The sequence below is a fragment of the Oryzias latipes genome, chromosome 1 (assembly GCF_053564925.1).
Source record: "Oryzias latipes strain Hd-rR chromosome 1, Olatipes_Hd-rR_3.1".
Lineage (NCBI taxonomy): Eukaryota > Metazoa > Chordata > Actinopteri > Beloniformes > Adrianichthyidae > Oryzias > Oryzias latipes.
Window position 1 is genome coordinate 36,996,948 of NC_136237.1, and position 16,076 is coordinate 37,013,023.

Genomic DNA, 16,076 nt, shown 5'->3' on the forward strand with positions numbered 1-16,076 from the left:
GTTCTTTTTACTGCATGATTGTGCAACTCTGTAAAATGGCATAATTTGCAATAATGTTTATTTAAAAAAAAAGAACATTTCCTTTATTGGTTTTACCTAAATTTGTCTTTTGACGCATATTTTAACTTTTTATTCAATTTTAGGAAAAACTCTTCCTAAGCTTGTGTGAGTCATAAATATCATCACTGCTACTCCCAACCTGTATTTTTTATTTTATTTTTTTAAGTATCAATCGGTGGTTATGGACAGACTGAGGTTAGACAGGGATGTATGATGACCATAATTTTTGCAGATGGCATTGTTATCCATGAGACCAGAAAACGGCGGAGGAAATTCTCGAAAAGTAGAGAAAATAGACTGATATTATTTGGACTGACCGAGAATGACCAAAAAATAGGATCAGAGCTGCAGTTGAGAGGGAAAATGAGGGTGGATGGAGACATACACAGTGTGGACACGCCTTTATAGAGTAGATAAAGGACAAAAATTTGAGGGGGGAAAGAGTTAAAGTAAGACGAATTTCTTAAAACAAATCTGCTTCTTTTCGCTGTCTCTATGAATGACAGAAAAAGATGCCGCCCGAACAGGGACTTGAACCCTGGACCCTCAGATTAAAAGTCTGATGCTCTACCGACTGAGCTATCCGGGCTCTGAAGCGTCACAGCGAGACATTTTAACTTGTAGTTAAACCACCACATCTTTCTGCAGCTTGAACTAATTTTGTCGCGATTAAACGACGTAAAAACGCTTCATTTTTCTTCTTCTACTTTTTCAGTACCTCTTTTAAAAAAAATATTTTGTTTTTTTCAAGATTACTGGATGACTGGGTGAATGGGACTGTGACTGTAAAGCTCTTTGGGCCTTGTAGGTAGAAAAGCGTTTTATATAAGTGTACGTTACCAATACGGAATACATATATTAGAGTGGAAGTGACAAACATGGGGGCATATCTGTAATTGCTCAAAGTATAATTTGTCTACTGCGACAGACTACTGGCAACCTGTCCAGGTTGTCTCTGCCAATGAGTTATATCGCGATATAACTCTGTGCTTGCCTTCGCCCACACGAGTACAAGAGTGGCCGGGATAGTCTCGCCCGATAGGCAGCCCCGTGACCCCAATGGGGCAAAGCGGGTTTTGAAGATGAATAAATGAATGAATAATTTGAAAATCGTTTGGCAAGAGGTGATGGTGGTGTTTTTTCTTCTTCTTTGATTCATAATTTCAAGTAATATGCAATTCTTAACTGAGAATTCAAATTGCAATTTGATCATCCAATTTCAATATTTTTGCAAATGACCATTCAATATTCAATTCAGGCTTGGAATATAAAAGTACATTTACCGGATAGAATTCAATATTACTGACTGAATACAAGAGGCAGAACATAGTTACAATATTTAGAGATAGAGATATAGATATTCTTGATCCCACGTTGGGGTAATTCAATTGTTACAGGAGTTCAGTGCAAAATAGAGAAACCAGAAGAACAACAGCAATGTTCAAAAAGAATGAAAGGGTGTTTAAAAATGTGCAACAATGCAAAAGTAATAACATGTAACAACAAGAAGAATCTACACCTATATACACTATTACGACATGACATATGTTAAACGTAATAAAAAAATAAAATAAAGTAAAAGACAAAATTTTCGGATGGGCTATGGATGCATGATAACTGGTATTTGATATCATATTTAATGCTAAGAACGTGATTACAAATGTCATTGATTACTTTAGAAGAATGCAATTGGAGTATTTTTATCTGTCCAAATATAGTTTCCAAAGGACGTCATCAACAGGTTTAAAAAAATGTATGTGCACGCACAATATGGTTAATAAAACTTGAAAAAAGTTCTAGGCCCCATAAAACTTGAAAAAAGTTCTAGGCCCCAGCGAGATTTGAACTCGCGACCCCTGGTTTACAAGACCAGTGCTCTAACCCCTGAGCTATGGAGCCAGGCTGTACCTGTAGTACACCACTGTCGATATAAAAACATATCACCATATCACCCGGGAGAGCTACATTCGTCTTTGTAATAGGTAATGTGTTTGGTCGCTTGATTAAATTTGACGGGGGTGGCATATATTCCATACACAAATATCGTCATGTAGTCTAGTTCGTAATAGTTCTAAATTAAAATGGATGCATGGCCTAAACAGGTGTCAGAATGTCCACTAGGTGGCAACATTTGACCACTTTCTCCCTGAACGCTATCATCTGCAAATCCAACGAAAAGATTTCAGCGCAGTAAACAGAAACCATGCGTTCTGACTTTAGTAGCATAGTAAAACCACTCGGATATTGAAAACCTAGTTATTTTGCATTGGCTTGAGTCGTAGACGTTTTTACACGATGGCAGTGTTGTTTGATGAGCTCCTGTCATTGTTGTTGCTGCCTGACCTCCACCTCCAGCAGGATTTCAAGGCGTGGTGAGCTGTTGGAGCTGTGGGGAGGTGGGTGGGGGCGCTGTGCTCGTCCCCCGTGTGTCCTCGCGCTTGAGCGTTTCCCACAATGAAATGAAGTTGGAACCGTAGGAAAACGTCTGCTCAAAAATGGACGCACAATTTCTGCCTCTTCTAACAATTTAAGATAACTATTTTGAATCGATTTTCAATAGAAGAAAAATTGAAGTTCTAGGGGAGAGAGAAATGGGAACCGTTGTAGACCCCAAGGGGTGAGTTTATTTCATGAAGAGCTTCGTCCAAGTTTGCTGCAGAAGTTTGAGACCAGGGGGAGGAAGATCACATCAACAGGTGAGTGATTTCCTTATTTCTTGTAGTCCAGAGATGCAGAAGTGGGAATGTGGATAAAAACTGCGTGCAGACCTGCTGCTGCGGCGGCGATGCGGGGAACCTCTACGCTGCCTCAAACACGCAGATTTGCGCGACAAATCACGGAGAGTCACAGTCCCGATCCCGTAACAGACGCGGCGGAACAAAGCCCGGACCAGTAGAGCCTGTTCAGGGTTGATGAAGGAGCCGCTTCTCACTGAGTTTGCGCTGTTTGGAGCTTCTATTTTGTCTACATGTCTGTTTGCTTCGCCCCAAACTCCACACCGGACATCAAAAACACCTTCCGAGGCTGGTTCCGTTCGGGCTCGGACTGCTAATTAAACTACGGCGGCATCTGACGGCTAAGAAATTGTTTCTTCTTTTTTTTCCTCCGAAAAAAGGCCGTGAGGAGAGGCTGTCGTCTGGATAGAGAACCAGTCAGCAGGCCGCTTTGTTGTCGGAGTCTTTCCGGACTCTTTTAAACCTCATATTACGGAGGTTTATCGACGGGAGTTAGGCGAGGACCGCGATTTTCTTCGCCTGGCAGCGATGCACGGAGCTCTGACCTTCGCGGAGGAATGCGTCGCTTCTTCCCGGCGTTAGCCTCTCTGCGGCTCCATGTAAGAAAACGGCTTTGGGGTAGCTATTGATACACATGCGGCCATTGTGAATCTTTTTAGGTAAAATATTTGTAAAAAAAAAAACAGAAGCAGATTATTAGCGTAAATAAATTTGAAAAGCTCGCTGTGTCGCTAGCTTAAATCAGCCTGGGTAAGCTAGCAGATGCGCCGGTCCCCCACCTCATCCCGGCTCGGTCGGTTCAGCCTCCTGCTCATAATTCCCTCATTTTTGTTACTTTTCCCCCTCCAGGGCCAGCAGTAACAACATGCTCCTTGCCTCCGCCGTGGTGGTGTGGGAATGGCTGAACGAACACGGCCGGTGGCGGCCCTACAGCCCCGCGGTCTCCCACCAGATAGAGGCGGCCATCCGGAGCAGCGACCCCCGCGGAGGCAGCGTGGTCCTCGGCCAGGTGGACAACCGGCTCTCGCCGTACATCATCGACCTCCAGTCTATGCACCAGTTCAGACAGGACACAGGTGAGCCTGCACACCTGTCAGGGCTGCTTAAGTTTGTTTTGGGCTGATCTGATCATTGGGATGGGGCTAGTAGTTATTGGTCAGGGTCCACATCTGAGTCCAGATGCTTTAAAGCAGTTTTCAGATCTCACTTATGGAAATTCACTCATGTAAATTAAATTGATATTTAAACCTATTAAGGTCTTTGTTTAGGGCTTTTGTTGGTTATTATAGTCATTCCGCTTTTTTGGAGGTTCTGCTGAATTTTTGCACATTTTTTTAGTGTTTTTCTCACCTTCTGCTTAACTCCAAATCATCGGAAGTCTTCACATCTCCTCTAAGATTAGTTTAGTTCAAATGTTTTTATTAATCATTTATTTTTTTGAGTGCATGAATCCAGTCTTGTCTACTGAACTCTTAGCCTGCTGTTTGGAGATGCAGATCACAAGTGAAGGAGACACATTTTCCTAAAGACCCACTCCAGTAAAAATCTTCTTTGTGGTGTTTTTAACATGTTCTTTGGGTATTTTTCTGATGAGGGAGGACTTTTCTAAAGAATCTTAAGATTAGAACTGCATTTCTGAGATTTCTTTATTCCATCAAGCTCCATCAAGCTCCCCGCTCTGCTCCATTCCGATGCATCCTCTAGCAGATCTATGTACGTCTTTGTTTTTCTCGTCTGAGCTGCCATCTGTGCGGCTGGATAGCTCCGATATTGCTCACCCTATTATTTTTATTATTATTTTATTGTTTTTGTTTTTTTTAATTTAGGCTAAAACGGCATAATTGTAAATAAAAGACCGCTGGGAATGTTTTTACAATAGATCTGAAGATGATCGGAGAGGGACTTTAATTTCCGTCCAGTTCCTGATCTTGGGTCTGAATAAAAATAAATATTTGAATTCATATTAATATTAATATTTTTCAACTACATTGAACTTAATTTAATTTTTAGCTGTTTTTCTGTTGTTGCATACAGTGGATTGCAAAAGTATTCACCCCCTTGGATGTTTGTCCCTTTTGTGGCTTTCATAAATCACTCGTGGTCAATAAAATCTATCTTTCCTCACACGAAAATTTACGAGAGAAAAAACCTTCAAGTTCAATGTGAAAACAGAATTCTACAAAGGAATGTCAATGAAACAAAAATATGAAATGAAATATAATTTTTGGAAATTCTGCCCAAGTTCTGTCAGATTGTGTGGATACCGGGCACGAACAGCTTTTTTTTAAGTCCAGCCACAAATTGTCTATGAGATTTAGGTCTGGGCTTTGACTCGGCCACTCCAGGACATTAACCTGGTTCTTTTTGAACCATTCCTGTGTAGCTTTTGCAGTATGATTTGGATCATTGTCTTGCTGGTAAATAAAGAGATATTACTCCTATATTTTCATGTATTTTGCAGCATTCATTCATCCCTCTATCTTGACAAGTCTTCCAGGGCCTGCTGCCGAGAAACATCCCCTTAACATGATGCTGCCACCACCATGCTTCACAGTGGGATATGGTGTAGTTTTGTTGATGTGCAGTGTTTGGTTTCCACCAAACATATCGTCTTGTATGATTGATGAAAGCTCAATTTGGTCTCGTCAGACCAGAGAATCTTCTTCCACTTGATCATGGAGTCTTTCACACGTCTTTTGGCAAACTCTAGTCGAGCTTTAATATGTATCTTCTTCAACAGTGGCTTTCTTATTGCCACTCTCCCATAAAGCTTTGACTGGTGAAGAACCTGGGCAGCAGTTGCTCCATGCACAGTCTCTCCCGTCTCAGCAGCTGAAGCTTGTAACTCCTTCAAAGTAGTCGTAGGCGTCTTGGTGGCTTCTCTCACAAGTCTCCTACTTTCAGGGTCACTCAGTTTATGAAGGGGGTCGGATCTAGGCAGATTCACACATGTGCCATATTCCTTCCATCTCTGGATGACTGATTTCACTGAATTCCGGTGGATGTTCAATGCCTTGGAGGTGTTTTTGTATCGATCCCCTGTCTAAAGTGTGTTTCTGTCTTCATGGTGAAATGCTAGCCAAGAATACCACTCCACCAGCTCTTGGACCCTTCATAGACTGGTGTTTTATAACTTGGTCACCCGGGACACACCCATACTACTCATCTTCATTTCACTAATTTTGTGACTATTGGCTTTAATTGGATGGATTTGTATTGAATTAGAGCATTCAATTTAAAAAGGGAGTGAATAATTATGTAAACAATTCAGGGCTCCAGACTAACTTTTTTCACTAGGAGCACAGTGGCCCCTAACTGAAAAATTTAGGGGCGCAACCAGAAAATTTAGGGGCGCATACCGTAAATCAACATTCTAACCAAATCTACTAATTTCCACTGTATTACTAATAAATACTTTAATAATAGATGCAGAAATTACAATGTGCTGTTTCAAATGCAGTGTCACATTTTATTCTGCACTTTTGAAGATGCAACAAGAAGGTAAACTGACAGCACCATCGCTGTCATGACAGTACAAATAAGTAAAGAAAACTGATGGAAATTTATCTTTGTGACACCAAATAGGTGCAGCCAAGATGCACAACAAGCGTGTTTGAGATCACCCAGGTGGACTCAACGCTGCACAGATCACCTGGTGTGTGACGTATATTTTTGTTTTTGCTCCAACATCAACTGTCAATCATCACAAAAATATCGCGAGAAAGGGGTGGGAGCAAGGGGCAAACCTACCCGGACACAGCTGGAAACTAGAGACTACAAAACAATGCATTATGGGACATGTGTCCTGATGGTTTTTGTAGTGGAGTGATTAATTAAAATAATTTAAAATACCAATTCATTAAAAAAGGCTACATACATCACAAAACATTAAAATAATCATAAAATATATAATAACACAGATCATACTAAGGGGGAGAATAATATTAAAACTAAATTGAATGTTAAGGACAACTCCAACTGTTGTCCTTCAGTCTTGCTGCAGATTCGCTTTCATCTCTCAGCCCCCCCGCCTGGTCTCCCCAACGATCCAGGCGAGGCGCTGGTTCATCTCAAACACGTCTATCGTTGCATTTTCCCCACGTATTTTCAGTGTGTCTAAAACTAATGTTGTTTTTGCTCGCACGTGTTTAAAGTTCAAGCCCCGTTAGCTGTCACGCATGTAGGTGTGGGACATTTATTCTCCTCAGCTGACCCGACTCCCGCGGGACGGGAGCGGTGTGCTGCCGTAACCCGTTTGATGTGCCGCCGTAACCAAAACCTAAACCTTCCTCCGGGTCTGTGCGGCCCAGAGAAAAGTTCAGCACGGACTGCATGTATGTAGAAAATTACGAGCGAATAAATACGTTCAAAAGGAAAGTAAGGAACTTCTTAATGTGGCCCGGGGAGGGAGGGGGCTGTCAGGTTTCCTGCTTTCAAACCCTGTCATTGTCACGCCCCCAAGAGTCATATACCCCACTGTGATTGGTTGGTCAGCTCCGTGCACGACGATGAAAAAGTGTCATTCATACAAACTGGCGGGCTGCAGTAACATTAAACCTTCATATTAAGGCGGGGACCGCAAAATATCATCTTGGGGGCCGCAAATAGCCCGCGGGCCGCGAGTTTGAGACCCCTGCTGTACACTCTGGCACTGGTACACTAGCCGCAGGTCGGAAGAACGAATCAATAGTCTGCTTGCTCTTTGTTTAGACGCACATATCAGGTTGTGATATTTGTCTCAGTTTCCTTCCCACAGATGTTTACGCGTGCTCGATTATCTCTAGGCCCCTCCCCCTCCACGCATTTTAGCCACTCACAGTGGCTTTCCCTATTCTTCTCACACGCAGTGGCCGCCTCACACACAGGCATCACGCGAGACTGTACGTGCTCGCGTTTCATCAGTATGTGCGCGAGTGTGTGTGTCTGCCTGCGTCCGTGTGGCTTGCGTCTCATTGATTATTTCATTGATCATTGACGTGCCCCTTCCACGTTTGATGTATAAAAAATACGAAGGGTGGGGGAGGCAAATTTACTGGTCGCACATGTGCGACTGGATGTAAAATTCAGTCGCACACTCTCAAATTTTGGTCGCAAAATGCGACCAATTGGTCGCAGTCTGGAGCCCTGCAATTGTCTTTTTTTTTTCATTGACATTACTTTGTAGAAGTCTGTGTTCACATTGACATTGAAGGTTTTTTTCTAGTAACTTTCTTTTTGTGAGGAAAAACAAATTTAATTGATTGTGAGTGACTAAAGAAAACAACAAAAGGAACAAACATCCAGGGGGGGGGGGGGGGGGGGATACTTTTGCAAGGCACTGTATATACATTACATATATTTTTTTGATTGTCTAGATGAGTTGCAGCGCATATTCATTCCTGTTGTGCTGTTCACTCAACAGGGTGATATTTTGCTTGCTCAACCTTCCAAGAAAAAAAAGAAAAACACTTCTACTATCTATCTTTCAATACAGCAGTAAGCAATGTTCACTCTTTCTGTTAGCTGGGAGGCACATCACGCCGTGTCTACATTCCAAGACTCAGGTTTGTTTGGTTTGTTTTTTTTTTGTCTCAGGAAAATATTTGGTCATCAGAATAAATTCACAAAGTAGATTTTGTTGTACGTCTGAGTTGTTGGAAAAGGTTCTTGGATTGTCTTTATGGCCCCGATTTCCAGAAGGCACTTAACTTTTGCTTTTCCGTGATCTTAATGTATTTACTTTTTACCTATTGAAAGACCCGTTCCAATCATTTTTTGATCCATTGGAAAAGTGTTCCCAGTTGTCTCTTAATTATGATTGTCATTTTTTGACAATGCATGGTTTTTCAGGACATAGTTTCTGCAGAGCAGCAGTAAATTACTTACTGACTTGTGACCGTTAGCATAAAGCAACCCTGCCCCTTCCATCCCCTTTTCTGTTACTGAGAGCTCTCTGTTTACAGGCTCTCCCGCTATCTTACAGCCCCTCACAACCCCAACCTAACCTTGGCGGTGCAACAAAAATATCAGAACTATCCAGCTGTACAATTTTATAGCCAGCGACGTTCATGGATCTACGTCTACAAATGGATGTATCGGAATGGAGTGGAGCACAGAGCTTGTGGCCCGCCAACTGTAGCTTCTACACAACAAATGTGATTTTTATTTTCTACATAGCATTTTTTCTGCCTGCTCCTGATTCACGCTTTAAAAAAATAAATGTTCAGAAATGCCAACTTAATCCTAATTATCTTTATAAATGTCTTCCGACATCAGAAAAATGCCACAAGAACATGTTTAAAACACCAAAAAGCTATTTTAATCCGAAAGGGTCTTTTAAAGCACTGATGGAATAGCTTCTATGATACAGTACAGTTGTGGTCACAGCACCAGAGAAAAACCAGATAATTCAGAACAAACAAAAGACATTTATTTAAGGGTCTAAAAGACTCATAGATTTCTGTTTTTTATACTTAGGAAAATTGAAAAAATTGTGACATTTTGTTTGAAAATGACCAGGGATTTAGTTTTTTCGGGTCATATCGCCCTGCTCCAGTGTGAGTCATTGTTTGGTGAAGATCCAGCAGAATGATGGTCTCCAACAGCTGTAAATGACCATCCCAGCTCTGCGTTGGCTGCATTCTCGAGCCGTTACACACTCGCAGCAACGCACACGGACACACACATGCCAGCACACAGCAGCTGCACACTCCCCGCACAAAGACGAGGAGCTGGGAGACCTTGACTCTCTGCAGAAGGGAATATTTCTCGCCCTAATGAACAGACAGACCATCCTGAGCTCTCTCACCCTTCTCCTCCCCCCACTCTCTTTTAGGAGTGATTTTGACAAAAGTCCCGGGGGCCTTTTTGCTTCTTCATGGGAGAGCAGGGGCGATGTGTGAGCGTGTTGTGTTTGCAGGCATGTCGGGGGCGTGGTCATGGCTGATGGAGTGCGATAATCTGGGAGAGTGTATTCTCCCATCCTTTCCATCCTTCCTCATTGTTGGGCGTTCCTGAACAGATGTGAGTCCACTGACGAGGCCGTGAGACTCTCAGAACTCATAATAGATCCGATGGTTTTGACCAAAACATCAAACTGAAGAGTTCCACTTATGCCCTCTGGCTCTGCAGTTTTAATCACTTTTCAAAATGTGTGTTTTTATGAACTTATTCTCACAAGAGGACAAAACTTTCTGAGCTTAACTCTTTCTCTAAATACCACAGACAGCTTTATATCTATAATATATATCATGTAAATAATCCTGCATAACCCCTGAAGCTCATTATCACCTTCAGTCAGTGCCACTCTAACACAGAACATTTATAACATGGACAAAAACGTACGGAGTGACTTTTATCTCAATTTCAATTTCAATTTATTTGTTTAGAGGATAAGCCCCTTGAGATGTGTCATCTCGTTTTCAAGGGGGTCCTCAAAATACAACAAAACAAGCAAATAAATAAATAACCGACAGATACAGCTGAGTTTTACATATATCAAAACAAGACAAAAAGAACTTAAAATTTACAAGACAACAAACAGGCACACACCCACACACACACACACACACACAAACATAGGCCTTTAATGCACCTACTAGTAATTAATAATTAATTTAAGGTAAGGAAATAAAATAATAAATAAAAGGCAGAAAAGAAATCAGATCTCACATCTATTGAAATGAACATGCACAGAACAGACGTTTTCAACACACTATTTTAAAACATAACATTTTTTGAATGTACTGAATAGGATTGGATTCCACTTATTATTATAAGTGATTGAAATAAACATGGCTGCACGGTGGCGCAGTGGGTAGCGCTCTTGCCTCACGGCAAGAAGGCTCCCGGTTCAAGTGAAAAACACAACATCAATGGGGGACCTTTCTGTGTGGAGTTTGCATGTTGTCCCCGTGTATGCGTGGGTTCTCTCTGGGATCTCCGGCTTCCTCCCACCATCCAAAAACATGCTTCAAAGGTTAATTGGTTACTCTAAATTGTCCATAGGTGTGAGTGTGAGAGTGCATGGGTGTGTGATTGTGGACATTTTACCCTGCGACAGACTGGCGACCTGTCCAGGGTGTCCCCTGCCTTCGCCCACAAGTGGCCGGGATAGGCTCCGGCAGCCCCTTCACCCCGAAAGGGAATAAACGGAATAGAAAATGAATGGGGGGAAAAAAATAATGAAATTAACATTGATTCATATTTTAGGTTTTTATCTGTCAGAACGGTCTCAGTTAGACCAGGTTTCGGGGTTGATCCAGTTATGGTTGGAAGACGTCAATTAGATCGGGCTTGGGTCCAGTTATTATCGGAATATGCTTCATTTAGACTGGGCATTGGGTTTGACCCACTTATGGTTGTTTCGCTGTGGCGACCCCTGATGGGAAAAGCCGAAAGAGAAAGAAGAAGATGGTCAGAACATGTCTCAGATAGACCGGACTTTGGGTTTGATCAGGACTGCTAGCTTAAAAGATGAAATTGAAGCTTTTAAAGACAAACTTGTCATGGGTTCCCTTTTAAGGGCTCCTATTCAGAGGTTGTGGGGCATCTTTCTCCTCTCCTCTGTAACCAGCTGGCCTCACTAAGGCAGCCACATTCCCAGACCCCCACAAAGCCTGGGGCATGGGGGTCACGGTAGAGGGTGGCTGAAGGTGGGGGGACTCCCCGGAGACCAGGGTGGATTGTGATGACAACAAAACGAGTAGGGAGTGTCGGCGAACATTTTCGTAAACAACAGTCTAGTTTACTGTATTAATGCGGCTTCTACAACCGCAGGTAAAGCCAGAAAGGAAAGGTGTGTCTGCACCAAACACCACATTCTGGTTTCGTCCATTTAAATTAAGTACAGTACGTAGTTGCGTGTAAATAATGTATTGTTATCTCAGAAAATGTATTATAGATTTGTGCCACAGAGGCTATTTCATGTTTTTTTTTTAAATAAATAAAAAGAAGATCATTTCAATGATTTGTATGACCTGAGCCCTTAAAACAAGAACAGGAGGTCAATATCACAAAAACAGACAGAATTGGTCATTTTAGTCTAAAACAAAATCTAATGGAGCAAGAATAGTTTTCAGGGAGGCAACGATCATTTAACACCACTTTCAAATTAAACTAAACATTTATGACAGAAGAAATGCATATGAATAAATGATTAATATTTTCTATCTGGTCACTTTTTTTGTTTATTTCATTCTCAATTGTTTCACCCTTTCAACTTCATGTGACGATGGAACAACCCACTTCTCTCCACTGATTACATATGGAACAAATCATTATAAAAAATAAATAAGGAAGCCAGAGAAACATTTAAACTAAATCCTTTTTAACATAATGTATGAGGTTTTTGTCAGGAATCCAAACTCATTCAAACTAGAACCTATAGTGTTTGGACAAAGTCATCTCAGGCTTCCGTAAAACATGCTACCTTAAGAATCACTGGCTGTAGTACCGTTACATGCGTAAAGTAACTTTTGCCGATTTGGTCTCACTCTTTCCCGTGTGTGTTTTATGTTTCTCTTCCTCTGATCCCTCTCTCTTTTCGTCTTCTTCTTTGACTCCTTTATTTTGTCTGTTCTCTCACACTCTCTGAAGCTGAAAATCGACTCTGACCCCAAGGCTCAAGGGACCCGACTCTTTGAAAGTCGCACAAAAATGGGGGGGGGGGGGGGGGGGGGGGAGACAGAGAGGGTATTAAAGGGAGGAAGCAGCATGGAAAGTCAAAGGGGAGATGGGTGAGGAGAGTTCAGCAGAAGGTAGAAGGCATGGTGGGGGGGGGTATTTTTCCAAAATATGAAGGAGGACAGAACAGGTACAGAGAGGGAAAACATCAGGAAACTGGGATTAAAACTTCATTTTATTCTACAGGATGCAATGATTAGACCTCTGAAAGCAGCATCACATTATGGGCTGGGGGATCCTTTGGGACAGAACACAATCTGGTTTTGTTTTTTGATCAGATAACTTTGTTTTTCTCTTTGTACCTGTTGCTATGGCAAAAAGAGAGAATAACTTCAATATAAAATAAAAGATTACATTTACTCGAGGTTCATCCATTATTTACATAACAAATGTTTTGTCTGTTTCTTAACAAACACTTTGCTAATTAATTTAAATGTTGTGCTATTGTTTAAAAATATTATTAGCAGAAATATGCATTGCATCAAGAGGTCTATTGTTGGTTTGGTCCAAGTGATGTTTAATGAGATCTGTCTCACTAAATCAGAGAAAGACGCTAAGACGCAGTAAACACAACACAATACACGACAATGATCAGAACAAGATGGAAAAGAAATAGTACCTTGAACTAAGCAAGTAAAACTGTGTTATGATAACAAATCTTTTTCTACCTCAACATATTCCTTTATTGATAAGGGAACTAAATATTTGTTTTTACTTTTAATGCCAGTGGAATCTGTGTTTAGATGTTTCTGCTATGATTGTTTTTTACAACTTTTTTGTAATGTCTAATTTATTCTTTCTAAATACTAAGTATTACAATTAGGGATTAATTCAATCCAGAAGGCTGATTTAGACCGTAAAAAAATCTCAAAATAAATATTCGATAGTAAACTGTTTTTAAAAACAACAGTTTTTAGTTTTGCCTATTCTTTCTTTTAGGCTTTTGAATACATCACAAAAATCTAAAAACAACATTCTCTGCACCTCAACTCAACTCATCTTTATTCATATTTCACTTTCAATCAACAGCAGCTGACACAAAGTGCTGAACACGAGAAATGAAGAAGCACATAGAAATCCATGCCGTTTCTTTGGTTTTATGGTTCATTTGGCCAGTGTAATCACTCCGTTTTGTGCTCCAGCACGGTTGAACGACTTGCAGAGGTGGAGCGGTCCAGGTGTAGAAGACTCTTGCTTGGAACAGCTCTGGTGTGATCACTTCTGTTTATCCAAAGCTTTGACGGTATCTAAGTGACATCCTATACAAAAACGTTGGCGTTTGCGCTTTTGCAAAGTCTCTAAAAGGCCTTTGTCTCAATCGTAGAAAAATCTGTATGTATTACCTTTAAAAACTATTATTTTCAGTCGTTCTTTCCTTGGTTGAGACTAGTGGAAAGACTTTATTTGAACCTTGCTGAGTATTTTACCAATTTGGCAGTGAAATGGAAAGTAAATTCTGTTGTAAATGGCCTTAAATTTAACTATTTTGGTGATTGCTCAAACTCATTATTAAATCTCAAGCTTTTTTTTCCACTTACTGGTGGATGGCAAACCAAAACAAAAAGCTGTTTTTTTTTTTATTGGTCTTGCTTCGATCATCTTTTGAGATGTTTTAAGCGTGTCTTGGTCTTGGCTTTGCTGTTTTTAGCCAAAATTTAAAGAAAGGCATTTTCTAGGACCAGCCTGTTTTCAACATCACAAATACATTCTTATTCAAGTGACTTTTTTTTTTCTCTGCTTCTGATTCACAACAATTTGAATAACGAAATACTCAGAAATGCAATTTTGAGCTAAATTTTCCTAATTTATATTTCATCCGTCATTTGAAAAATGCCATAAGAGTGTGTTTATGAACACCAAAAACACGATTTTCCTCAGAGTGGGCCTTTATGGATGGACCAAACTAAGTGATGTTGGTCACAGTCGGCCAGAGTTTTAGTTGAATAAAAAAACTCCTAATACAACCGGCTTCAGACCAAAACCTTACTCTGAATAGAGTTCTCTTAAAGTAAACTGGGAGAAAGTGGGGGGTTACTCCAAGAGCAGTTGTTTTGAAACTCTGCGGGTTGGGTTACAGAGAGGATGAGGGGCTCGAGATCGAAGCTGCTCCTCAACGGCTCTTTAAGTTTTACTGGATTCTAAACCCCAAATGCCGAGCCGTTAATTTACTACAACAATACGCTGACAACAGAGTGGACTTCCTGCAATGAATCAGCTCATAACTGCAATTCTGAACAGACGTCAGCGCCACAGGCACTCATGATGCCTGACAGCGTCATGTGATGAAGTTTAGAGCAATCCAGAGGGAGGCACGCAGAGGAATCGGAAAAAAAAACGGAAAATGAAGACAGACGGCAGCAGCTGCAGTGTTGTTCCAAAGTAAGCTTTCTTACCGAGGCTGCACAGTTTTTCAGCATGATCTCATCATTAAAAGTCAATGACTCAGGCAACATCCTTCATTGTTAAACTAAGAATTTTTTGAGAATCACTTAAACACTGCTGCTCAAAGTAAATGATCACAGCAAATTCTCTTGATTCCTAGTTTGTGCAAATAAAATGGGTTTTGTTAAATATAATCTGCCATTTGTCATTTTTGTTAAAGAAAGTAAATGCAGAGAGAAGAAAATTGATTAAAATTGGAAATCGTATTTGGAATAAAAAAATTGGGGATTTTCTTTTCTGTCCATATCGCCCAGCTCTACTTTTGCTCCGTGTGGGTGGCGCCCATTTCATGGCGTCAACCTAGATTCGGCCTCTGCAGCGTGTCTGCGTCTCGCCCACGTAAATAAACAGCATCCAAAATTTGCAAAGATGGATGTGCAAATTGTGTAAAAAAACAAAACGTTTTTTGCCAATCACTGCTAGCTCCATGGAGAAATTGGGTGGGTGTTATCCTTGGGGCGGAGCTGGAAGGGGCTGTTCTCACTTAAATATGTATGTCGCAATGCAAGAATCCACTTGTTTTGGTGGGTTGGGAAGGGCTGGTGCTCAGAGCGCAGGTTTTTAGGGGGAATACTCAGAAATATATGAACGGATCAAAATAGTGCTTCGGCATTTCTTTTTGTGATGAATGAACAGTATAATACAACTAAAAGCTTACAAAAATTGAAATTGTATGGTATAGGCCCTTTAAACATGAATGCAGCTTAATGTGCTATGATGTGATTGCTGTTTTTGAGAACTTCTAGTTTTGGATGTATGACTTTTTTTCTTGCAATTTCTTCCCCAGGGAAGGCTCCAAACTTTTTACAAGTACCGTAATTACCGGACTATAAGCCGCTACTTTTTTCAGCGCTTACAGCCGTGCGGCTTATTCAGTGACGCGGCTAATTTATGGTTTTCCTTAGCGGCCCCGATGTGCATATTTTCAGACACAGTGAATGGTTTGAATTCTCTATCTACCACCAAGCGCAAGTCATTTGTTTTTTAACACACCTCTAAGCAGCCAAACAGCATGGAGTTGACTTCAGGTCTTAGACACTTCAGTCATGGTTCAACAAAACGAAACACGCATGCCCGGCCGCATCCCAGAATCCCTTGGTGCCATTAGACCCAACGTGCACGTGATCGCCACTACAATATGATGAAGCTTTCAAGTTAAAAGCAATCGTTAAAAGC

At 41.0% G+C, this 16,076-nt stretch overlaps 1 protein-coding gene and 2 non-coding genes across 4 annotated transcripts in view; 1 reads left to right on the plus strand and 2 right to left on the minus strand.

The window, feature by feature from the left end:
- Nucleotides 1-576: 576 nt before the first annotated feature.
- trnak-uuu (transfer RNA lysine (anticodon UUU)) lies at nucleotides 577-649 on the minus strand. Its single transcript has one exon. It is a non-coding gene; the product is annotated as a tRNA-Lys (tRNA).
- A 1,237-nt stretch (nucleotides 650-1,886) lies between these two features.
- Nucleotides 1,887-1,959, minus strand: trnat-ugu (transfer RNA threonine (anticodon UGU)). Its single transcript has one exon. It is a non-coding gene; the product is annotated as a tRNA-Thr (tRNA).
- A 285-nt stretch (nucleotides 1,960-2,244) lies between these two features.
- Nucleotides 2,245-16,076, plus strand: part of LOC101163297 (E3 ubiquitin-protein ligase DTX4) — a 40,287-nt gene continuing 26,455 nt past the window's right edge. Inside the window, exons 1-2 of one of the 2 annotated variants that reach the window (XM_011488166.4) lie at nucleotides 2,245-2,756; nucleotides 3,645-3,871. In XM_011488166.4, coding sequence (XP_011486468.1) covers nucleotides 3,661-3,871 — 211 coding nt within the window. In that variant the 5' untranslated portion in view covers nucleotides 2,245-2,756; nucleotides 3,645-3,660. Of the gene's footprint in view, nucleotides 3,395-3,644; nucleotides 3,872-16,076 lie in introns of both variants that reach the window. The other variant, XM_011488109.4, reaches the window with a different exon arrangement.